Source organism: Pleurodeles waltl, chromosome 7 (assembly GCF_031143425.1).
Source record: "Pleurodeles waltl isolate 20211129_DDA chromosome 7, aPleWal1.hap1.20221129, whole genome shotgun sequence".
Taxonomy (NCBI): Eukaryota; Metazoa; Chordata; class Amphibia; order Caudata; family Salamandridae; genus Pleurodeles; species Pleurodeles waltl.
This window is the reverse complement of record NC_090446.1, coordinates 702,824,841-702,851,196: the sequence shown is the minus strand read 5'-3', so window position 1 is coordinate 702,851,196 and position 26,356 is coordinate 702,824,841. Positions and strand designations below refer to the sequence as shown.

Genomic DNA, 26,356 nt, shown 5'->3' with positions numbered 1-26,356 from the left:
ACGTAAAAGGGCACATGCCTATCTAAAACGCTATAAGACCTCAATAGCATTTTAAAGGGAGACATATCTGGGGGGGGACTGCATATGATTTCTTGGACGGTGATGGAGGGGACAGATATATGCCACCTCTTACTCAGGTAGATATGACAGAGGAGTGTTAATTTGGGTGGGTCTGGGGGTGCCTTTCCTAAATAGAGACCATGTGGTGTGTTCAGAGGGTCAATAAGTGATCCTATATGGATTGCTAGAAAGCCGTAAGGTACGCTTGATTAATGTATACGCACCTAACACAGACAGTCCCTCATTTTTCACTTCCGTTCCTTACTACTGACATCATCTAAGCAGGAATTGTAAATGTGGTCTAGATGGCGACAAACCTGTATCTACCCCGCCAACACACCAAACGCCATATGACTAAGGCCCCTAGCAATATGAAGTGTGAATTGCGGCTTAGGGATATCTGGAGGGCCCGTATTCCACAAAGCATGCAATTTTCATGCTACACCCCTGCCGCTGGCTCCTATAGCCGATTGAATTATCTCACTTCGGAGGACCTAGCTCCCAGTGTGTACAATGTGGCATACTTGCCGCCGTTCCTCTCAGACCACTCCCCGGTGCTCTTGACCTTTGTGAAGACCACCGGGAGGACACAGATCCCACTATGGCACCTACAGGCGGAGGGTGCTGTCGGACCCCACTTTTGAGCACACAGTTGCAAATTCATTGATCCTTTTTTCCCAGGAAAATTCAGGAATGTCGAATACCAAGTTCACCTATCAGGAGGCTATGAAGTCAGTCATTACAGAAGTCTGTCTTAAGATGGCATATGGGGTTCGCCAACTGGTAAGAGACATCCAGAACCTTGAAAGAGATCTGGGGGACATTGTCCAAGTCTGAGTGACTAGGGGAGTGGCGCAATGCCCGTAAATCCTTACTTGTTAACTGGTATAGATTGTAAGAACACCTTTATACAACATAACGCCATCAGCTCCACGCAGAGGGTGATAAAAGAGACACCATGTTAGCCTGGGTGGTTAAGCAGAAGGAATCCCACACCCCTATCCTCATGACTGATGACAGTGGACATTTAGTCTACACGCAAAGGGCTATTAATGAGGTGTTTTGCTCACATTTCAGTCTGAGCTATGCTCACCTGAATCAGATAAGCACAAGTATAATGGAGGACTACCAGGTGTCTCTTACCACTATCACCCCGAAACCAGGGAAGGCCTAGATCAGCCTCTAACTAGAGAAGAGATAATAGCAGCGATCCGCTCCCCAAGAACGTCGAAGGCTCCTGGGAGAGGCCGTTTTCCTGCCGAGGTTTATAGTAGGTGTAAGGGAAAGTCACTATGGCAGGGACGTTTACCCTCCACTATGCTGGAAGCTATAATAATGGTTCATAAACGAGGTAAAGACTCCACTATACCCTCAGCATATAGACACATTTACCTCTTGAACTTAGATGTTAAGCTGCTGAGCTGTGTGTTAGCTTCACATCTCCTTTCATGCTTTCCTTCCCTGGTGCATCCCGACCAATCCGGGTTTATCCCTAAACGTAGTACCCTAAATACCATATGACGACTCGTCCATATTTATCACTCCTCACAATTACTTACTGAGGCTTTGGCCCTCACATTCTTAGATATTGAACAAGCTATTGATTCCCTAAACTGGTCATACTTATGGCAAGTTTTGCAGAAGTTTGGGATTGGCCCCAAATTTATTTAATGGGTCAAGCTGTTATATACTGACCCAAGTGCCCAGGGGAGAACTGGAAGGGAGGTATCTACATTATTTACCCTTGGCATGGGAACGCGCCAGGGGTGCCCTTTTCACCAATCCTTTTTGCATTGGCTACGGAGCCTCTGGCAGAGAGCCTTCAACACACATTGAGTCCCTGGAGCATTACCACTGGGGACCACTCATGTGGCAACAATACCTTAATATACCTTAGAAGACCATCAGCGTCGGTACCTATTTGCAGGCCTGTGATAGGCGAATTTGAGAAAGTGTCTGGACTAACAGTACACCCTTCTAAGTCCAAACTGTATCTCCTGGGATCACTGTCTGGACAACCGCAAGAAGCTCTATCCCCCCCCCCCCCCCACCAACACCCCCACCCACCCCCTGAGAACTTATAGATGGCCGATAACTACAGATCCGGGTGGCACTCACTGAGAAAATCTTACCTAGACGTTAATATAGGCAGGGTGGTGCAGGGGACTTCAAGTTTCTGTAAATTTCGGGCAAGAATTTCAACTATCCCTTATGGGGAGGATTGCTGTGGCTAAAATGATACTGCTCATTTGTTGCCTTTATACACTCCAGGGATCCTTTTATATTATCCCCAGAGAGTACTTAAAGATGATTACCAGTATCATCATAGATCTACTATGGGCGGATAAACGCCAACGCGCAAGTCTCCTCATACTGCAACAGACATGGGTGAAGGGGAGGACTGGAGGTTCCTAACGTAGAGTTAGATTACATTATATGGGTGCACATTTACAATATGCTATCCCTTGGCTTGATCCAGGGGTTTCCTGAGAGAAAGCCTTGTTGATAGGCTCCTACATGGAGGGTGAGCCTCCAGTGCTTCTAAAGCAGGGTTTCAGCCCCTCCCCCCCCCCCCCAGGCTGATAAGACAAGTGGCGGACATTTAAGAAGGTGCTATTAAGAGGGTTATCCGGCAGGCTCCATTTGCCTCTGACATGCCCCTTTGGGTCCTCCAAACATTTCGCAAAATAGCAGGATTAATGCCAGTCCAAAGATGAAAGGATGGAGGCTGCACTACTCCGGGTGACCTCTACCCTGAGGGGTGCTTTATAACGATGACAGAGGTGTTAGATACATTCGAAATGGGGCAGGGCCAATTCGTGCAGTATAGCCAAATCTCTGCAACAGTGAGGGAACTCTGGCCCACCTTCCCGGAGGCCCCTCCCCGCTCGGCCATGTTAACCACACTTCTGATGATGGCAGTGGCAGACGCGCAATGCTCCGTATATATGAGAGAAAAGGTGAGGACTTGGCAGGGAAGCCTCTGCCAGTTCAGGCTAGGCAGTAGGAGATGGTGCTGGAACCCACATCAGATCGGGGTTGGGATCATATTCATTAGAGGGGTTACGTCTGGCTACTTCTAATGCCCTTTTCAAATTTATACAATATAGGTTTATCCACCAAACATCTCTCTCTCTTTCTCTCTCCTAGGACACTTCATGCAATACAGCCTACCCACCCTGACGAGTGTCTGCGATGTCATGAACCTAGATCAGATTTTGTCCATATGGTGTGGGAATCCAAGGCTCTCTTGAATTACTGAAGCTTGATTCTAGAAACTATTAACAGAGATTCGAACTGGAAGCTGCAATTAACGGTACAACAACTTATACTAGGCCTTATCCCCTCTTCCGTCACCAAAACACTCAGTAGGAAGTTTGTTCTTCTAAGCCTTATGCTGGCAAAATGCCAAACAGCCATATACTGTCTGAATCTGGAGCCCCCTAACCCCGAGGCTTGGTTGCAGGATGTCAGTGAACGGGACGTCGCTGAAGAAATCCAAATGATACAGTCCGCACAGATAAGGTGGGTGAGGATTTGCAGGGATGGGCAGCAATACTCTACGACCTCAAACATCCTCCTGGGGAGATCACAGAAAGTACGGCTCAAGACTAACTCCACCATAGTATTGACATTTCCACACCATAACCCACTCACAGCTAAATAACCTATTACCTCCTCTACATAATGCTTCCTCTTCAGCTCACACCAGGATCCATTGACACAAGGGTTGGGAGGAGGGGATGGAAGGGTCGTTTGGGGGGGGGATTTGTTTGGAAAGTTTACATACAAGATAAAATGTGCATTTTTAAGGTGAGAATGTATAGATTAACACCTTGGGGAAATACGAAAGGACTATGTATTCCTTATATCCATCTATTGCATAAAATCAAGATTTAATTTTTCAAAATTGTACAAATGAGCTTAGTTCTGCCTTGAAAGAAAGAGCTGACTGCTTAAGAGGAGCAACAAAGGGACTGCTAGAGGCCGGGGCAAGATTAATTGACCCTTTCTAGTGAGTCAAGGATAGGATCTGCATCACTGAGCTGAACAGACTATGGTTACCAAGTGTGTTTTTGAGATTTCCTAAATAAAATCTGTTTTCACAAGGTCTGTAGCATGATGTGCTCTACCTTGTATAATTGGTCTTTTCTATTACTGAAAGCTGACCCAGTTACCTATTAAAAATCAGTTTCAAAGGGGGAGGGAAATAATCTGTATTCAAAATTTAAAAATAAACTAAATTTAAATATCAGTAGTCATTTAATACTTATTTCAAAAAGTATTTTCAATGTATAAAGCCTGCAAGAAATGTATGGGGTACTCAAAATATGATGCTTGCCAACCATCCTGGACATGATATCTTTATTTACTCAGATGAGAAGCTGAATAGTTATAAGTGCTTACAATAAAAATGGCAAGATCATCTTAACTGCATCTAAGTTTAAAGATCATGAAAATGCGCAGAGTGGCAATGTGTTTGGGCTGTAGCGCCTTACCTGCTGTTAAAACACTAGCTCCAAGATGCTGCATATTTCCACTAACAATTGGATCCCTTTGGGTACTGGAGCTGATGAATCTGCAATCGACCATGAATTCTGCAATCTGCAATCTAAAGATATTTAGGGGCCTTTTAGGGCAAACCTAGTTCTGCATTGGAAGAATAAGTGTCCAGGGCCAGCAGCCGGGCCTGATGAGTAATTGTGCCACATCGACACCCAGGGTGCAGGGGTATACTGTTTGTTCCTCCCAGTGGCAGTGCCGGGATCAAACTGATGGATTGACAACTGTAAATATGCTAGCATGCCTCCTTTGTGTGAGACAACAATCAAATGTATTTCTACTATGCGAGTTGGGACGATAAAGGCTGGACTCAAATGGTCAATTCGATTCATCAAATATGTTGCACATTCACTAATGTTGAATTGATTGTCCAGTAGTGCATACATATCAATTTGCTTCTGTTGCTATGCCTTGATCTTATTAAAACTCTATTAAAACTAGGGGCCATGACTACAGTTGTCTAACTTTAGGGATCGGAGAGGAAGCACACAGGATAGGGTTTTTGTTCAGGGAGATTGTTGATATCCGAAACATATGCTACAAGGCTCCATGGAATGTTGGCACTGACAGCACGTGGTCATAAGGGGAGGCACAGAGACATCTTATGCAACTTGATAAGTTACATAGATGAGGGAGTTGATAGGGTGGGAATAACAGATGGTTTAAGTGATACTGTGGCTGCAAGTCTAGGGTTCACCAAGGACCTGGCATCTTGACGCTGGAGCCAGGTACAGTGACGGAAAATGCTTGTGCTGACAGCAGAGTTAATAAGGCATTCTTCCAGAGTATGGACAGTCTGAGAAACTGATGCAGACGCTGGATTATTCTGAGACATTCTTTCAGAATATGGACATTCTAAGAAATCGATGCAGAAGTAGGATTTTTCTCTAGAGAGCAACAACTCCAAAACAAATGATTTTTTCAGTTTTGATAACTACACCTGACCAAAATAAGTTAGAATAAACGTTTCTATAGAATGGCCCAACCATGTTTTCATTAATAAAGGGACATAAACCATCCTCTTAACACACTATTGCAGGTTTGTTAGTGTAGATCAGAGTTGTTTTCAATATACTAATAAAATGTACAGCAAACCCGAAAACATTTGCAGTAGGACCTTAGTAATGCATCACACAAGGAGCTTGTAATTGACATTTTAGTGGACCCTAGATTTGTTATGCTCAACACAGATGGGGCCGTGACATGCATTAGCTGAAGGTATTGATAACTTTAGTCTCTAACTGAAAGGAAAACATAATTTGACAAAAGCAGTGTGATTTTCAACTTTAAAGCTTACTTATATCTACATGAAAAAAAAAAATCAGTTTTCAAACAAAACAAGCAATAAATTCACTTACATCAAGTGATTGAGAAGGTATCTTGAGCTTTGTCAGATGTGATTTGCTGCTGTGCTTTAGCTCATTCATGCTGCTGCGTGAATGGCTGTTGTAGTGTTCAGAGGGAAGCTTTGGTTCCATGGACTCCAGTCCATCCATTGGACGGACATAGGCAGTGGGCTTTTGCAGCATTGAACTGGACTTGGACATCAATGAAGGCGGAAAGGATTGAGAGCTACTGTGCTGTCCACTTGAAAATGAAGGGACACGTGAGGGAGAATCCCAATTTACATCTGGGTCCCTAGGGGATTTTGAGCGCTGCCGTTCTTTGCTGTGGTGTTCACTACCATGAGACCTTGAGTGGCTAGAGCTTAAAGAAGACCCTGTGGATGGCTTTCCTGGGCTAACAGAGCGGGTTTTGGAGTGCTCTGATCCATGCTGGCTTTTTTTGCGGCTACTGCTATGTGACTCTCGATCATGTTTTTGTCCACTACTGTTGGTGCTACTGCTACTCGTCCTTTGATTACTGTGGCCACCCTGTAAACTGGAACTTGACCGCTTCTGTGATTGAGATGAAGTGCTAGCTGCCGGACCTACAGGAGTCCATTTACTGCTCTGGTGAGAGTTTTTAGGTCTCTGTTCACCAAAAAAGCTTTGGCTTGACTTTTCATCCCCCGTGGTGGGAACTGCTGGCTTGGGTATTGCAACTAGCTTTTGCAGAGATCTCTCACTTATAATTTCCTTCATTTCATCGTAGTTTCCAAGCATACTCTGTATACGACTTGACAATTTGTCTTCTTTGCTAGTCTGTAGGGAGCAAAATAGAAACAAACCAAAATTAAACTCATTAAAAAAAAAAGCATGCTAATGTTGGTAAACATCTGTGTCTGTAAATTAACACAAAGCACTGTCACAAGGAAAAAAAAACTTTATATCACAACATTGAGATTATGGTAATCTAAACACTATTAGCATTATGGAGTTATTTGCATTCAGGAATGTCCACCATTTAAATTGAGCATGTTTAAAAAGAAAGGTCATCAAAATGTTTGAATAGCCGTTTTTAACATGGACTGAAGGCTACCTTTCGAGACAAAGGCAAATTAACCAGAACAAAGTTTTAAAAATACAACAAATGTAAAAGAGTAAAAAAAATAAAAAAAACACAACTGTACTTTCCAGATGCACTATACAATGCACAGTAGCCCAAAGAATGTCTCTCAAATCAACAAACGTTTGAAAGATAATGTTGAACATATACTGTCACGTAAGCTCTCATTATCCTAATGAGGCTGCTGGATTTGGACGGCAAAATCATCTGAATTGCGAGAAACCAAGTCCAATACCACACCATGTGACAACTGTCGGCCTAATCCGGGTTTCTGGCTCACAAGCAGGGCTGCACCTCTGCCCAAGAAGATTGTGGCAACTGGGCGCATGACGGAAAGGACTCATCCAGGAAATCATGGTCGATCAGATATCATCCTTTTCTCTCAGTTACATTAGACTCACATATGCAAAGACAAACAGAGGCCGAGAATGGTTCAATAAGGTTTACTGAATTAGTTGCATTTTAAGATAAAATGGCATGACTTGAAATAACTGGAATGATAAAGCACACTAGAAGCAAAATGATGCCAAGAAGAGTGACAGAAAAAGTTCAATCATACTATCACTAGGAGTAATGTATGTATTTACTACCTAAGCTACGTTACAGCACAGCATGATAAGCCCTAATCTGCCCTTCATGTGCCCTCCTGGGAAGATGATATCCCCCAAACCTGAGCAAGGAAGCCTGCTGTCTAGAAAGACACCATCCCCATGTGACCCAGGGATCCAGTAGACTAAGCAAACAGCTGTAATGAAGGCAATCAGAATGAGGTCATGGTCATCTGGCTGGAATCTCGCTCTAACATGTATGGGACAGAGAAGTGTTTTTATAATAAAACAACTGATGTTCTGAGACAACGTCCCCACGTAAGGGTGTCTATGTTTCTATGAATGTTGGTGACGCAGCACACCACTTTGCCACTAACTCTGTCTGGCTGCAGCCGTGAGGAAAGCACAAACTGAAAATAACGTCTTGCTAGAAATGCAATGCTTTCCTAGGCGAAAAAACAAGTAGATAACGAAAATAAAACAGCACTGCAAATGTGGCCTATGCTAAATAATAAAATGAAGCCCTTCCTGCGCTTTAGTCGTTCAAGCAGGCAGCAGGAGGAGGAGGGCAGAAACCTGTATGAGGGGTGGCAGAAGCTTGGGCTGCCCGGAAAACCCCAGAAGGCTGGTAGGAGCAATACTGGGGGTCTTCTAAGGAGCCCCTAGAGTGCATGGAAACCTACTTCCAATTCTGGTAACAGTATTGGGGTAGGATTCCGACATGTTTGATAGCTAACATGCCCAGGTTCAGTGTTACCATTATGTATCTGGCCATAGGTAGTAACCTATGTCCAGTACATGCATAAAATGGCATCCCCACACTCACAAAGTCCAGGAAAATGGAGCTGGAGTTTGTGGGGGAACCTCTGCTAGTGCAGAGGTGCCGCAAGGGTGCCCTCACACACAGGTACTTGCAACCCGCCCTCTGGGCTAGGAGGGCCTACCATAAGGGTGACTTACAGATACCTGATGCAGTGACCTGTAGTGAAAAGGGTGCCTGCACCCTTCCACGCAGGCTGCAATGGCAGGCCTGCAGATACACTTTGCATGGGTTCCCTATGGGTGGCATTATTCATGCGCAGCCCTTCTATCCTTTGTGCTCGCTTTATAACATCAGAATGTCATGCACAACTACCAAAAGTTTTTGGCAAGGTCACACACAACCTGTAAATGAAAAACGTTTTACACCCTCAAAGGTACATTTCCTTTCTAAAAAACAGAATCTATAGTTTTAGATTTAAAAAAAAAGCTCTTCAAGAAGAAAACACTTAGCCATGTTACATCTTACAAGGTTACCAGGTTGCATCTTGTAAACTTAGTAAAGAGTTAAACCACTGTAATTTACAGGGAAAGCAAGGATCTTTGTAAGCCTCCTTGTTGATGTAGTAACTACTACAAAGAAAGCAGTCCAGGATAGAAGATAAACTCTCAAGAGACCATGTGTTCTAATGGTCTTTGGTATCAAGTGCATGCCGCACTTTCAAATTCTACTGTGGGTGATGTTCCATTTCTATGTGATTGCATGCAATAATCCAAGCAAATTACATAGGGCTGTCTCCTTTTGTAAGTAAGTAAATCTCATTAACATTAAGCTGCCATGGGTCAGATGGTACATTGATTCCTGTAGCTATTAGACCACAAGCAGAAAAAGCTACCTACCTGAAAGTGCAATGCGCCAGTGTTGCTAAAATGAACAGATTAACTCACTTGAATTATATTCTCTGGTCAGACTGAGAAATCATTTCACATTTTGATGAAGAGGAGTGATGGAAATGCATTCACGGAGTGCAAACTATTGCAGAGTTCCAAGCAGTATGCTCAGCTCATTATGCTTGTTCGAAATCCAATAATGTGTGGATATGCTACGACCTCCACTCCTCTCCCTTCAAATGTCATTACACTTCAGGCATTCTTTTCAGATATGTGAGCAATGGTTTAAGGTGTCTCATTAATACAAGAGGAAAAACATTTAAATTTGAATCTATGAAAAAAGGAAATCTAAGTTAAAGTATTGCAGCTACAGATAGGAAAATGTTACCCTGCAGACATCTGTTCAACATACGTAGTGCTGTAGATTCACATGCTACGCATATTCCCGCCATTGAGTGTTGGGCTCAGATGTGTACAACTTATTTTTTGTACAAAGAAGTTGTTTGAGTCACAAGTTTGAGTGACTCCTCCTTTAGGTAGTATTGCGCATGAACATCAACTCCATAGTTAGATTGTTTTCCCTCCATCTGGAGTCAGGTAAAGTGAGGCATAAAGATTCATGCAGTAAGAACAGCAGCTGAAGAAAAAAAGCTATCTGCTACGAACAAAGGCTTCCCGGGATAAAGGTGGTCACATGCCATGTGCAGATGTCTAAAAGTTAACGTCTCCGTTCGTGGTATGTGTAGCTGTGGATGCATATGCTGGGCATAGATTAAGAAATAAATAAATAAATAGTTACCCTTGAGGTAGTGGATAGCCAAAGGATGTTGCAGAACACTGGAAAAGTGTATGCAAAACAGCTTGACCCACCTGGGCCTGCTGTCTTGCTAGAAGGTCCACACAATGTTTAGTAAAGAGTGTTGTGTGATATGACCAGGTGGCAGCTTTACAAATGACAGCAATTTGAATGTTCCATACAGCAGACATTGATGCTGATTTTGTAGGAGTAGAATGTGGCCTTGGAGGTGTTAGGAGCTGCCATTTAGCTTTGGTGTAGCAGGTCTGAATACACAACTAGCCAACAAACAATTCCTTGTTTTGAAATAGCAGTCCCGCTACAGGTTTTGGAAAAAGCCACAAACAGTTGTTGAGACTTACAAAATGGATGTGTCCCATCTAACTAGTACATGAGGGCTCTATTTACATCTAGTGTATGAAGTGCCTGCTCTGCCACTGTTGGTGGATATGAGAAGGAAATTGGCAGTTCTGCGGTTTAGTTAAGCTGAAAAGAAGTTATCACCTTGGGTAGAAATTCTGGATTTGTTTTAAGGACTACCCTGTCAGTATAAATTTTGGAAAAAAGGTTCCTCTAAAGTTAACGCTTGAATCTCGCTTATATGTCTTAGTGAAGGAATGGCAACCAGAAAAGCCACCTTCAAGGACATAATTGTAGAGGGCAAGAATGAAGGGACTCAAAGGGTAGGCCCATTGGTCTTTTGAGGTCTATATAGAGATTCCAGGATGGGATTGGAGGTAGTCTGGGAGTGATGGCTCTTTACTTCTCACCATGAAAGTTTCAATTACAGGGACTCAGATAAGCAATAAGTGGTCCCGGTACTTCTACTGCAGGTAACTGTAGACTAATAGATCCGTATGCTAGTCCTGGGTGTTGCAAGTAAAACAGGTAGCAGACAATGTCCTGTATTGTTGGTTTCAGGGGATTGATATGTTTGGGGAAACAACAGTGGACAAACCTCTTTCACTTTGCTGAATAACAAGCCCTAGTAGTGGGTCAACAAGCATCCCTGAGACTGTCCATGCACTCAGAGGTTACATTTAGGTAACCAAACTCTAGGATAACAAGAGCCAAATCACTAGGTGGTGTTGTTTCGGGTTAGGATGTATTAAGTTTCCCTCGTGCTGTGTACAAAGGTCTAGCATGTTAAGGAGCTTCTCAAGAGAAATTACTGACAGCTCGAGGAGGGTAGTGAGTCAAGGTTATCTGGCCCATGTGGGAGTTACCAGAATGAATGTGATGGAGCCCTGCTGTACTTTCTTCAGTACATATGAGCAAGTGGCGGAAAAACATAAGCAAATTTCCCTGACTAGCTCATCCATAGTAAATTTCCCTTGGAATGTGGATGTGGGAACCTGGAGGCAAAGCTTGGGAATTTTGCGTTTTCGGTGGTTGTGATTAAGTCCATGTTGGGAAAACACCCAACATTGGAAATATGAGAGTTTTACCTGGGGATGGAGTTCCTACTCATGGACTTGATGCTGCATCCTGCTGAGCAGGCAGGTCAGCAAAGGTGCTGTCCACTCCAGTAGACACTCCGCTACAAGGTGAACTTTGTGGTGCATTGCCCACAGCCAAATGCTTTGTGCTAGTGTGGCAGCTGGGGCGAGTGTGGGCCACCCTGTTTCTGGAGATAATACATGGTAGTCATGTTATCTGTTTTGATGAGGACTGTTTTGTGATTAAAGTAGCAGAGTTCTGGGATGGGATGGGCCCGAGTCAATCATCCTTTTTAGGAATTAGAAAATGCAGTGAGTACACCCACTTGTTTCAATAGTGTTGGGGCACCGGCTCTATGGCTCCCATTTGTAAAAGGGCCTTTCCTTATTATTACAGAAGCTGTTGCTGTTGAGAGTAAAAGGTATTGTGGGCGTGGTGAAATGCTTGGTGGTTTAGCAGTCACTTCCAAGCAGTACCCCGTGATCCACAATAACTAGGACCCATTGGTCTAAAGTGAAGTTGCACCATTGTGGCAGGAACCCTTGCAGTCTCCCACCGACAGGTGTTGTGTGGTTGGAAGGGAAGGGGGAAGGGAGACACCGTTAGGTAGGGGCAGCTGATTTATCTGCTCCACCTCTATCTCTTCCTTTAGTGTTGCGCCCTCTGTATGAACCTTTATAATACCGCCTGGTGGGTTGTGCGCTGATGCTGCATCTGGTAAGAGGTGTCCACTTCTGGGGAGGTGTTTTTGGAATTTCCACAAAACTGTGTGGAAAGAAAATTTGCCTGAGGGGATGGAGACTAACGCTCCCATGGCTTTGGTAGTAACAGTATACTTTTTTGATTTTTTCCAGCATCTGATCTACTTGAGAGAAAAACAGATGGCCTCCATCAAACAGCATATTGATCAGGTGCTGCTGAACTCTTAGCTTAATCAGATATCTAGAGCCAAGCATGTCTCCTTATAAGGATGCAGGAGTTCACACCCCTAGTAGCATTGTCTGTCATGTCAAGGGCACATCTAATAAAGGTATTTCAGATAGCCTGCTCCCTAATACAATTTCTTGTGCTCTTTGTGTAGGAAAGTAGCATCTGTCTGGCAGAGTTAGCCCCACTTTTTGCCCAGTGTCACTATGTTTAGACTGTAGTACACTGGGATACTGCTAATCAGGACGCCAGTGTCTGTGCTCGCTCCTCTAAATTTGAATGCTGGTAAATTTTTACACCCACAATTGGCATACTGGTGCACCCCTTTAAGTCCTTAGTATCCCAGGGGACTGGTACATCAGAGATTTCCCATAGGCTGCAGCATCTATTAGGCCACCCACGAGAGCCCATGCAAACTGTGCCTGCAGGCTTGCCATTGCAGCCTGCATGAAAATGTGCATGCAACGTTTCACTTCAGCTATTACTTGCCTTATATCATGATCACTTAGACACCAAGTCACCCCCTCTGGTAGACCCTTCAGCCCAAGGACAGGGTGCATGTCCGTAAAGGTGAGGGTACTCCTGCAAGAACAGGGTACGCCTACAAACCCCAGACTCCATTCCCTGGGCTTTGTAGGTGTGGGTAAGCCATCTTAAGGTATGTAGTGGGCACTGGTCAACAAAAGTGGTGCAACTACATAATGGCTTCTCCGAACCTAGGCATGTTTGGTATCACACATGTTGGAATCCTGCAACTACACAGGTTCCAGTGTTAGTTGAATGAACCCTTGTACTCTGAGGGGTCCTTAGAAGATCCCCCAGTTATGCCTGTGCAGCCTTATGGGGTCAGGCTGCCGGCCCACAATGCTACTAACTCCGGACACTGTTTTGCCCTCCTACTGATGGGCCTATCTGAAGCAGGGGAAGGCAGAACAAAGGATTTCCTGCAAGAGAGGTGTGACCACCTCTCCCTTTGTAATAGGTGTCTATAGGCTGGGGTGGAGTGGTCTCAGAGTTCCAAAAGACTGCTCTGAAGGACACATTTGGTGTCATCCTTGCAAAATCCGGTTTGCACCAGTCCAGGAATCCATAGTTCCCGTTCTGCCACAAAAGCACACGAAGGACCAGTGAGTGACCACCCCCTAGTCCAGCTCCTCCTCTAGGGAGGTGCACAGAGCTCTGCCAGGTGGCTGGTTGATTCTGCTACCTTGGAAACAAGGTAGGCAGAGGCCCCTGGGAGCATCTGACTGGTCAGGCTATGTAGAGGAAGTCCCTGACCCCCAATGATGGGTGTGTCACTACAAAGAGTGACCAATCCCCTTTTAGGGATAATTAAGCCCCCCAGTGTGTGGTGTCCTCAGATTCATCAAGCAAGACTCTCCATGAAACTCTGCAAGACATCTTCTGCTCCTGGCCTTCGGAACCGCTGCTGGTCTGCTTCTTGAACTGAAACAAGACTGTATCCCTTTGGGAGGGCTCCCACTGCAACATTGTTTCTCCAGGTCCTGCAAGATTTCTGCAACATCCGTGGCTGTGCATATTACAGGGCATCCAAGAAGCAAGATGGAATCTTCCTTAGGGTAAAGCAGTCCTTCCCTTGCATCTGCAGGAACCTCAAGACGACAACAACCAGTTGGTGGATCCTGCTGTCCCTCGGATGGTGGTGGTTCTGTAGTCCTCTCAGAGTCCAACTTGTCTCCCGACCAACTTGGTAGATGGTGGACCGTTGCTGCAGCCACTGGAACGGAACCCCTGTACACAGTGACTGTTGCTCTTGCCAAGGTTTGTTGGCTCTTCCTCCATGAGATCTTCAGGCTCCAAGAAGCCCCAGCACTCTGCAACTCCAAGTTCAGCTTCCACTCTGCAGCTCCTGCGATGTGGGACTCCTCTTTTGTTGTGCTGCTGAGGCCTCCCTGTGACTTCCTGTACCTGCTGCCAGTGGGTCACTTGTGGAGGCTCCTCTGACTTCGGCTGCCTTTCCTTCCTGCTGAAGGCCTGACCTGACTCTCTTCAAAGGGTCAAGTCACTAGAACCTTGCTGGTCTCCAAAAACCTACTATATTCCTTGCAACGACAATTTGCATTTGTCAAGGCTTGCTGGTGGTCCTACTGGCCACTGACCCTCCTGCAATCCGGCGACTGACGTGGGGCAGCTCGTGGGAGACTCCAAAGACTTTCTACATCCCTTGAACTCCACAGCTGGACTTCATCCTTCACTGTCCTGCAGGAACTTTACATCAAAGAGGGTGGTCTGGACACAGTCCCCTTCCTTTTCAGGTTCTTCACATGTGTAATCCACCTTTGGGTGCCACTGGCCTGATCCACATGTCGTGACAGCAGCTAGACAACAGAGGCCTCCACTGACTCCAGTAAGAGTTTCCGATACCACTTCACCCCTATGCACCTGGGCTTCCGGTGTAGGTACTCCAGTCTTCTTGGTATCCACGTGTGTGGGCACTCTCCAACCTTCTTTGTTCCTTGGGGTCCACTGGGAAGGGTCCTAAATCCATAAAAATCCAACTGCGAAAATCCTGAGTTAGACTATGGCATACCCGGTTCAATAACAACTCTGCAACCCAGGTGCCTGTGGGATTTCTAGTACTTAGGTAATTTCTTACTCCCCCCCCATCCCCTAGGATTCTAACATATTTACCTTGGTTGAGCACCTTCATTCTTATACCACTTTCTTAGTACGTGGTTTGGTCCCCCCCCCCCCATAGGGTCCCATGTATATCTGTGCTTCTCCTGCCTGTTGCTAATTGTATATGTTGTCTGTAAATGTCTAAGTGGAGATATACCAATGTTAGTATAGTCTTAATGTTGTAATTAAAAACACTTTATATATTTGCAACACCTGCTGTGGTTCTTTGTTGTGAACAGTTACTGGCTGACTATTGAGGTATTGCAAGTGCTTTACACTCCTCCTGGATAAGCCTTAGCTGCTCACCAAAGATACCCTTAGAGAGCTTTTGCTCTCTGGACACCTAAACTATATCACTAAGGGTTGCCTGGACTCCGCATATGGTGCCACACCAAAGATGTACACCATAAACTGAGCCAGTTTCCTACACTTCGTTTGTACTGCTCCCTCACTTCATCCCTCTGGGTGCAATCATATCTTGCTAACAATCCTACTGAATTGGAAATATGCCACTGTGTTGCTGATTGGGCCGCCACCATTTTTCCTGATGCATATTTTTTACTTTCTTTCCCCCATGGCGGGCAATCCCCAGTACCCTGGGCATTTGCTCTAACGTGCTGCACCACCTGCCTCCAGTGAGGTGGGTGGGAGATGTCCTGTAATATATGGTGGGTCAGGAAGAGGAAGGCCTAACATTTTTATCAACCCTTTGTGTTATGTTTCGGGTCTTCAATTGGTGTTTCAATAGTTAATGTACTGGCTTAAGCATGCCTTTAAGCACTGGCAGGAATTGGGTGGCCTGCTGTGTATGAGAGAGGATTTATAGAAAGAAAGCTTCTTCCACTGGCCGCTTTATGGTTCACTTTATGAATGTTAGCTGCCCTTTCAATAACCACGTGATATGACGTGGTGTCATAAGGGGGTGAAGGTTTTGCAGGGTACAAATCTTTATCATCAGGCACTGGAGGTACCACTTCATAACTATTTCATGGATTATCTTGTGGGCCCTGGGTATACATGGCTTCATGAAAAATCTGGGGGAGAGACTTCCTTCACCATACTATGAATGATAGAACCGCTGAGGTGACGTGGGTTCTTTCGGAGATGGTATTGGTGAATAAGAAGGAGGAGCATGTGGAGGAGGAGGGTGGAGGAGGAGGAGGAGGGTGGGTAAGTGCCAAGGGTAGAGGGCTGGTGCCCCTGACATGTCTTGCTCAGCTTAGGAGGCAGTGGTGGCTTCATCATTTAACTGTTCCTGGAAACGAAGCTGTCTTTTTTGGGGGAAGGGTCTGCTGAATCAAAGAAGGAAGTTTAGTGATGATTTTGCCTGTGTGGGGATGGATACATATGCACCGCTGGTGAAAGTCCAGCTCCTTCTTAAGGCGTTCATGGATTGGTTTTTGTACATCAGAATCTGCTGCTGATGGGCGACTGAGCTGTGTTGGCCTTTTGAGCCTTGTAGCCACGTAAGATTCAGATGTCTATCAGCTCCAAATTTGTTTTCCCGATGGACGCAGGTTTCAACTCTGAAGCCTGTTTCAACATAGAGCCTTGGCTGGACTCCGAAGCAGTTTGACACCGACAGCTGTTTTGGCTCCAAAAGGTAACTTGATGCCATCCCACAAGTTACTGGCATCAAGGAAAGCTTGAATTGGAGGTCCTGATTCTGTGCCAGAGCAGGATCCTAAGTCTGCTCCAAAGCTTTGAATCAGTGGAGATCATGGCTGGAAAGCAAGAGTGACCCCGTGGATTCTGATTAAAGGGCTCAAAGCTCTGCCCCCAGAAGAGCGACGAGTGCAAGGTTGAGATACGATATTCACTATGTGCAAGCAGTGCTGGTTGGGTAAGGCGGTTATGGATCTGGATCCTCTGACTCGGACAGTGACTCCGATTCCAGGCTGAAAGCTGTTACTTGCCAAGAGTTGATATCCTCTTAGACGCCCTACTGTTCAACATTCTCCCTGAAAATATCATGGATCTCCTCATCTTAGCTGTTCCATGGCATGTCATGCGAAGAGCCCGTTCTGACAATAACGAATGGTCTTCTTGGATTCGAACACAAGGCAGGCAGAACAGGAGGCCTTGTGTTTTAGGGAGAGGTACAAACTGCAGACTGTGCGCTTGTCTGTCCAGGAGTACCTGGAATGGCACAGTGGACAGTACCGGAAAGGTGCTTTCCCCATCATGCTGCAACCATTCTCGAAGACTAGCAACACTGAAGAGGGCCCAGTCAGGCCCCGACTCCGTCCAAGGACATCGACCTTGACACTGAACAGTCGACTGCAGTGTGGTTGACGGAAAAACGTGTGCACAGATTGTCTGTTTGAATATCTGAAGCGGAGAAACTTGCGAGGCTCGACAAATGTTGTTCATGTGCAAAACTACCCACGGGAGCAGTCACTAAACCTTGTGATTCCAAAGACTTCAAGCAAAAACAAGTTGTACACATCCGAGCCCAACACTAGATGGCAGGACTATGCACTGCATGTGTATCTACTTCTACACATGACTTGACCGCCAAGTTTTGCTTCACCAGCAATGGACCTTTCATAGGTTTACATTTCTGAATAAAGATCAATGAGCAGCATCTACCATGATAACAAAAAGCTCAGCGCACACAGCTTTCCAAAAGAGACTCATGTTTAGTTTCAAGGATGAAGCAGTGAAGTGTAAGCCGCACCACGACTCGCTGTGAAACAGACTTGCTCACCTTAAAATAGCTAAGCAGGCAACAGGCAACCATTTAACAATGCCCTTATTGGAGGAGTGAACTTCAAGACTGTCCAGATGTGGCAATTAGTCTATTGTCCTGAAGGATTTCATTTCCACTAAACAGAAATTCAAGCATAACTTAATCAAGGAACAATAATGTATTTATGTTGAAGGCACTGGATTTGAGCAAAATGTTATTTAAACAAAAAAGGAATGACGACTTGCTTCACATTATTTAAACTATTGTAGGAAGTTGGCTCTGTATGTGCTATTTCAAAGTAAGGAATAGCATGCACAGAGTCCAAGGGTTCCCCTTAGAGGTAAAATAGTGGTAAAAATAGATAATACTAATGCTCTATTTTGTGGTAGTGTGGTCGAGCAGTAGGCTTATCCAAGGAGTAGTGTTAAGCATTTGTTGCACATACACAAGACAATAAATGAGGTACACACACTCAGAGACAAATCCAGCCAATAGGTTTTTATATAGAAAAATATCTTTTCTTAGTTTATTTTAAGAACCACAGGTTCAAATTCTACATGTAATATCTTGTTCGAAAGGTATTGCAGGTAAGTACTTTAGGAACTTCAAATCATAAAAATTGCATGTATACTTTTCAAGTTATTGACAAATAGCTGTTTTAAAAGTGGACACTTAGTGCAATTTTTACAGTTCCTGGGGGAGGTAAGTTTTTGTTAGTTTTACCAGGTAAGTAGGACACTTACAGGGTTCAGTTCTTGGTCCAAGGTAGCCCACCGTTGGGGGTTCAGAGCAACCCCAAAGTCACCACACCAGCAGCTCAGGGCCGGTCAGGTGCAGAGTTCAAAGTGGTGCCCAAAACACATAGGCTAGAATGGAGAGAAGGGGGTGCCCCGGTTCCGGTCTGCTTGCAGGTAAGTACCCGCGTCTTCGGAGGGCAGACCAGGGGGGTTTTGTAGGGCACCGGGGGGGACACAAGTCCACACAGAAATTTCACCCTCAGCAGCGCGGGGGCGGCCGGGTGCAGTGTAGAAACAAGCGTCGGGTTTTCAATGTTAGTCTATGAGAGATCTCGGGATCTCTTCAGCGCTGCAGGCAGGCAAGGGGGGGATTCCTCGGGGAAACCTCCACTTGGGCAAGGGAGAGGGACTCCTGGGGGTCACTTCTCCAGTGAAAGTCCGGTCCTTCAGGTCCTGGGGGCTGCGGTTGCAGGGTCTCTCCCAGGCGTCGGGACTTTAGGTTCAAAGAGTCGCGGTCAGGGGAAGCCTCGGGATTCCCTCTGCAGGCGGCGCTGTGGGGGCTCAGGGGGGACAGGTTTTGGTACTCACAGTATCAGAGTAGTCCTGGGGTCCCTCCTGAGGTGTTGGATCGCCACCAGCCGAGTCGGGGTCGCCAGGTGCAGTGTTGCAAGTCTCACGCTTCTTGCGGGGAGCTTGCAGGGTTCTTTAAAGCTGCTCGAAACAGAGTTGCAGCTTTTCTTGGAGCAGGTCCGCTGTCCTCGGGAGTTTCTTGTCTTTTCGAAGCAGGGGCAGTCCTCAGAGGATGTCGAGGTCGCTGGTCCCTTTGGAAGGCGTCGCTGGAGCAGGATCTTTGGAAGGCAGGAGACAGGCCGGTGAGTTTCTAGAGCCAAGGCAGTTGTCGTCTTCTGGTCTTCCTCTGCAGGGGTTTTCAGCTAGGCAGTCCTTCTTCTTGTAGTTGCAGGAATCTAATTTTCTAGGGTTCAGGGTAGCCCTTAAATACTAAATTTAAGGGCGTGTTTAGGTCTGGGGGGTTAGTAGCCAATGGCTACTAGCCCTGAGGGTGGGTACACCCTCTTTGTGCCTCCTCCCAAGGGGAGGGGGTCACAATCCTAACCCTATTGGGGGAATCCTCCATCTGCAAGATGGAGGATTTCTAAAAGTTAGAGTCACCTCAGCTCAGGACACCTTAGGGGCTGTCCTGACTGGCCAGTGACTCCTCCTTGTTATTCTCATTATTTTCTCCGGCCTTGCCGCCAAAAGTGGGGCCTGGCCGGAGGGGGCGGGCAACTCCACTAGCTGGAGTGTCCTGCTGGGTTGGCACAAAGGAGGTGAGCCTTTGAGGCTCACCGCCAGGTGTGACAATTCCTGCCTGGGAGAGGTGTTAGCATCTCCACCCAGTGCAGGCTTTGTTACTGGCCTCAGAGTGACAAAGGCACTCTCCCCATGGGGCCAGCAACATGTCTCGGTTTGTGGCAGGCTGCTAAAACTAGTCAGCCTACACAGATAGTCGGTTAAGTTTCAGGGGGCACCTCTAAGGTGCCCTCTGTGGTGTATTTTACAATAAAATGTACACTGGCATCAGTGTGCATTTATTGTGCTGAGAAGTTTGATACCAAACTTCCCAGTTTTCAGTGTAGCCATTATGGTGCTGTGGAGTTCGTGTTTGACAGACTCCCAGACCATATACTCTTATGGCTACCCTGCACTTACAATGTCTAAGGTTTTATTTAGACACTGTAGGGGTACCATGCTCATGCACTGGTACCCTCACCTATGGTATAGTGCACCCTGCCTTAGGGCTGTAAGGCCTGCTAGAGGGGTGTCTTACCTATACTGCATAGGCAGTGAGAGGCTGGCATGGCACCCTGAGGGGAGTGCCATGTCGACTTACTCGTTTTGTCCTCACTAGCACACACAAGCTGGCAAGCAGTGTGTCTGTGCTGAGTGAGAGGTCTCCAGGGTGGCATAAGACATGCTGCAGCCCTTAGAGACCTTCCTTGGCATCAGGGCCCTTGGTACTAGAAGTACCAGTTACAAGGGACTTATCTGGATGCCAGGGTCTGCCAATTGTGGATACAAAAGTACAGGTTTAGGGAAAGAACACTGGTGCTGGGGCCTGGTTAGCAGGCCTCAGCACACTTTCAATTGTAAACATAGCATCAGCAAAGGCAAAAAGTCAGGGGGCAACCATGCCAAGGAGGCATTTCCTTACACAACCCCCCCCCAAACGAAAGAGGATGAGACTAACCTTTCCCAAGAGAGTCTTCATTTTCTAAGTGGAAGAACCTGGAAAGGCCATCTGCATTGGCATGGGCAGTCCCAGGTCTGTGTTCCACTATAAAGTCCATTCCCTGTAGGGAGATGGACCACCTCAACAGTTTAGGATTTTCACCTTTCATTTGCATCAGCCATTTGAGAGGTCTGTGGTCAGTTTGAACTAGGAAGTGAGTCCCAAAGAGGTATGGTCTCAGCTTCTTCAGGGACCAAACCACAGCAAAGGCCTCCCTCTCAATGGCACTCCAACGCTGCTCCCTGGGGAGTAACCTCCTGCTAATGAAAGCAACAGGCTGGTCAAGGCCATCATCATTTGTTTGGGACAAAACTGCCCCTATCCCATGTTCAGAGGCATCAGTCTGCACAATGAACTGCTTAGAATAATCTGGAGCTTTGAGAACTGGTGCTGAGCACATTGCCTGTTTCAGGGTGTCAAAGGCCTGTTGGCATTCCACAGTCCAGTTTACTTTCTTGGGCATTTTCTTGGAGGTGAGTTCAGTGAGGGCTGTCACAATGGATCCATATCCCTTCACAAACCTCCTGTAATACCCAGTCAAGCCAAGGAATGCCCTGACTTGAGTCTGGGTTTTTGGAGCTACCCAGTCCAGAATAGTCTGGATCTTGGGTTGGAGTGGCTGAACTTGGCCTCCACCTACAAGGTGTCCCAAGTAAACCACAGTTCCCTGCCCTATCTGGCATTTGGATGCCTTGATAGAGAGGCCTGCAGATTGCAGAGCCTTCAAAACCTTCCTCAGGTGGACCAGGTGATCCTGCCAGGTGGAGCTAAAGACAGCAATATCATCAAGATATGCTGTGCTAAAGGACTCCAAGCCAGCGAGGACTTGATTCACCAACCTTTGGAAGGTGGCAGGGGCATTCTTTAAACCAAAGGGCATAACAGTAAACTGATAATGCCCATCAGGTGTGGAGAATGCTGTCTTTTCTTTTGCTCCAGGTGCCATTTTTATTTGCCAGTACCCTGCTGTCAAGTCAAAGGTACTTAGAAATTTGGCAGCACCTAATTTATCAATGAGCTCATCCGCTCTTGGAATTGGATGGGCATCTGTCTTGGTGACAGAGTTGAGCCCTCTGTAGTCCACACAAAACCTCATCTCTTTCTTTCCATCTTTGGTGTGAGGTTTGGGGACTAAGACCACTGGGCTAGCCCAGGGGCTGTCAGAGCGCTCAATCACTCCCAATTCCAGCATCTTGTGGACTTCCACCTTGATGCTTTCCTTAACATGGTCAGACTGTCTGAAGATTTTGTTCTTGACAGGCATGCTGTCTCCTGTGTCCACATCATGGGTACACAGGTGTGTCTGCCCAGGGGTTAGGGAGAAAAGCTCAGGAAACTGTTGTAGGACTCTCCTACAATCAGCTTGCTGTTGGCCAGAGAGGGTGTCTGAGTAGATCACTCCATCTACTGTGCCATCTTTTGGGTCTGATGATAGAAGATCAGGGAGAGGTTCACTCTCTGCCTCCTGATCCTCATCTGTTACCATCAACAGATTCACATCAGCCCTGTCATGGAAGAGCTTAAGGCGGTTCACATGGATCACCCTCTTGGGGCTCCTGCTTGTGCCCAGGTCCACCAGGTAGGTGACCTGACTCTTCCTTTCTAGTACTGGGTAAGGGCCACTCCATTTGTCCTGGAGTGCCCTGGGAGCCACAGGCTCCAGAACCCAGACTTTCTGCCCTGGTTGGAACTCAACCAGTGCAGCCTTTTGGTCATACCAAAACTTCTGGAGTTGTTGGCTGGCCTCAAGGTTTTTGGTTGCCTTTTCCATGTACTCTGCCATTCTAGAGCGAAGGCCAAGTACATAGTCCACTATGTCCTGTTTAGGCTCATGGAGAGGTCTCTCCCAGCCTTCTTTAACAAGGGCAAGTGGTCCCCTTACAGGATGACCAAACAGAAGTTCAAAGGGTGAGAATCCTACTCCCTTCTGTGGCACCTCTCTGTAGGCGAAAAGCAGACATGGCAAGAGGACATCCCATCTCCTTTTGAGCTTTTCTGGGAGCCCCATGATCATGCCTTTTAATGTCTTGTTGAATCTCTCAACCAAGCCATTAGTTTGTGGATGGTATGGTGTAGTGAATTTATAAGTCACTTATCACTCATTCCACATGTGCTTTAGGTATGCTGACATGAAGTTGGTACCTCTGTCAGACACCACCTCCTTAGGGAAACCCACTCTGGTAAAGATACCAATGAGGGCCTTGGCTACTGCAGGGGCAGTAGTCGACCTAAGGGGGATAGCTTCAGGATACCTGGTAGCATGATCCACTACTACCAGGATATACATATTTCCTGAGGCTGTGGGAGGTTCCAGTGGACCAACTATGTCCACACCCACTCTTTCAAAGGGCACCCCCACCACTGGAAGTGGAATGAGGGGGGCCTTTGGATGCCCACCTGTCTTACCACTGGCTTGACAGGTGGGGCAGGAGAGGCAAAACTCCTTAACCATGTTGGACATATTGGGCCAGTAGAAGTGGTTGACTAACCTCTCCCACGTCTTAGTTTGTCCCAAATGTCCAGCAAGGGGAATGTCATGGGCCAATGTTAGGATGAACTCTCTGAACAGTTGAGGCACTACCACTCTCCTAGTGGCACCAGGTTTGGGGTCTCTGGCCTCAGTGTACAGGAGCCCATCTTCCCAATAGACCCTATGTGTTCCATTTTTCTTGCCTTTGGACTCTTCAGCAGCTTGCTGCCTAAGGCCTTCAAGAGAGGGACAGGTTTCTTGTCCCTTACACAGCTCTTCCCTTGAGGGTCCCCCTGGGCCTAAGAGCTCAACCTGATAAGGTTCAAGCTCCAAAGGCTCAGTTCCCTCAGAGGGCAGAACTTCTTCCTGAGAAGAGAGGTTCCCTTTCTTTTGCTGTGTTGCAGTTGGTTTCCCAACTGACTTTCCTGTTCTCTTGGTAGGCTGGGCCATTTTTCCAGACTCCAGCTCTACTTTTTCACCCTGTGCCTTGCACTGTGCTCTTGTTTTCACACACACCAGTTCAGGGATACCCAGCATTGCTGCATGGGTTTTTAGCTCTACCTCAGCCCATGCTGAGGACTCCAGGTCATTTCCAAGCAGACAGTCCACTGGGATATTTGAGGAGACCACCACCTGTTTCAGGCCATTGACCCCTCCCCATTCTAAAGTAACCATTGCCATGGGATGTACTTTTTTCTGATTGTCAGCGTTGGTGACTGTGTAAGTTTTTCCAGTCAGGTATTGGCCAGGGGAAACCAGTTTTTCTGTCACCATGGTGACACTGGCACCTGTATCCCTCAGGCCCTCTATTCTAGTCCCATTAATTAAGAGTTGCTGTCTGTATTTTTGCATGTTAGGCGGCCAGACAGCTAGTGTGGCTAAATCCACCCCACCCTCAGAAACTAGAGTAGCTTCAGTGTGGACCCTGATTTGCTCTGGGCACACTGTTGATCCCACTTGGAGACTAGCCATACCAGTGTTACCTGGATGGGAGTTTGGAGTGGAACCTTTCTTGGGACAGGCCTTGTCTCCAGTTTGGTGTCCATGCTGTTTACAGCTATGACACCAGGCCTTTTTGGGATCAAAGTTTTTACCCTTGTACCCATTGTTTTGTGAAGAGGCTCTGGGCCCACCCTCCTGTGCAGGTTTTTGGGGGCCTGTAGAAGACTCTTTACTATTTTTAGTTTTGGTTGTCTCATCACCCTTCCCCTGGGGAGTCTTTGTGACCCCTTTCTTTTGGTCACCCCCTGTTGAAGTCTTGGACACCCTTGTCTTGACCCAATGGTCCGCCTTCTTTCCCAATTCTTGGGGAGAAATTGGTCCTAGGTCTACCAGATGCTGATGCAGTTTATCATTGAAACAATTACTTAACAGGTGTTCTTTCACAAATAAATTGTACAGCCCATCATAATTACTTACACCACTGCCTTGAATCCAACCATCTAGTGTTTTCACTGAGTAGTCAACAAAGTCAACCCAGGTCTGGCTCGAGGATTTTTGAGCCCCCCTGAACCTAATCCTGTATTCCTCAGTGGAGAATCCAAAGCCCTCAATCAGGGTACCCTTCATGAGGTCATAAGATTCTGCATCTTGTCCAGAGAGTGTGAGGAGTCTATCCCTACACTTTCCTGTGAACATTTCCCAAAGGAGAGCACCCCAGTGAGATCTGTTCACTTTTCTGGTTACACAAGCCCTCTCAAAAGCTGTGAACCATTTGGTGATGTCATCACCATCTTCATATTTAGTTACAATCCCTTTAGGGATTTTCAACATGTCAGGAGAATCTCTGACCCTATTTATATTGCTGCCACCATTGATGGGTCCTAGGCCCATCTCTTGTCTTTCCCTTTCTATGGCTAGGATCTGTCTTTCCAAAGCCAATCTTTTGGCCATCCTGGCTAACTGGATGTCCTCTTCACTGGGGCTATCCTCAGTGATTTCAGAGGTGTTGGTCTCTCCTGTGAGGGAACCAGCATCTCTGACTATTATTTTAGGAGTCAGGGTTTGAGGGACCCTGTTCTCCCTAGATAGGACTGGTAGGGGGGAATTGTCCTCCAAGTCACTATCCTCTTCCTCTGAGTTGCCACCCTCAGAGGGGTTGGCCTTTTCAAACTCTGCCAAAAGCTCCTGGAGCTGTATTTTGGTAGGTTTGGGGCCCATTGTTATTTTCTTTATTTTACAGAGTGACCTTAGCTCCCTCATCTTAAGATGGAGGTAAGGTGTGGTGTCGAGTTCCACCACAGTCACATCTGTGCTAGACATTTTGCTTCTAAAAGTTGGAATACTTTTTAAGAATCTAAAACTGGTTCTAGAATCTAATTCAAACTTTTACAAACTTTTAAACTCTAAAAGAAATGCTAAACAGGATCTAACACAAGTCCCTAGCAGGTCTTTTAAGAATTTAGAAAACTTTTCAAATTGCAAAAATCAATTTCTAATGACAATTTTGGAATTTGTCGTGTGATCAGGTATTGGCTGAGTAGTCCAGCAAATGCAAAGTCTTGTACCCCACCGCTGATCCACCAATGTAGGAAGTTGGCTCTGTATGTGCTATTTCAAAGTAAGGAATAGCATGCACAGAGTCCAAGGGTTCCCCTTAGAGGTAAAATAGTGGTAAAAATAGATAATACTAATGCTCTATTTTGTGGTAGTGTGGTCGAGCAGTAGGCTTATCCAAGGAGTAGTGTTAAGCATTTGTTGCACATACACAAGACAATAAATGAGGTACACACACTCAGAGACAAATCCAGCCAATAGGTTTTTATATAGAAAAATATCTTTTCTTAGTTTATTTTAAGAACCACAGGTTCAAATTCTACATGTAATATCTTGTTCGAAAGGTATTGCAGGTAAGTACTTTAGGAACTTCAAATCATAAAAATTGCATGTATACTTTTCAAGTTATTGACAAATAGCTGTTTTAAAAGTGGACACTTAGTGCAATTTTTACAGTTCCTGGGGGAGGTAAGTTTTTGTTAGTTTTACCAGGTAAGTAGGACACTTACAGGGTTCAGTTCTTGGTCCAAGGTAGCCCACCGTTGGGGGTTCAGAGCAACCCCAAAGTCACCACACCAGCAGCTCAGGGCCGGTCAGGT

At 46.1% G+C, this 26,356-nt stretch overlaps 1 protein-coding gene across 3 annotated transcripts in view; it reads right to left on the bottom strand.

Annotated features, from left to right (window-relative positions):
* AFF4 (ALF transcription elongation factor 4) overlaps positions 1-26,356 on the bottom strand; it is a 902,368-nt gene that overhangs the window by 719,093 nt on the left and 156,919 nt on the right. For all 3 annotated transcript variants that reach the window (XM_069244725.1, XM_069244727.1, XM_069244726.1), the window contains one exon: positions 5,982-6,767. In XM_069244725.1, the coding sequence (XP_069100826.1) occupies positions 5,982-6,767 (786 nt within the window). The remainder of the gene's footprint in view (positions 1-5,981; positions 6,768-26,356) is intronic.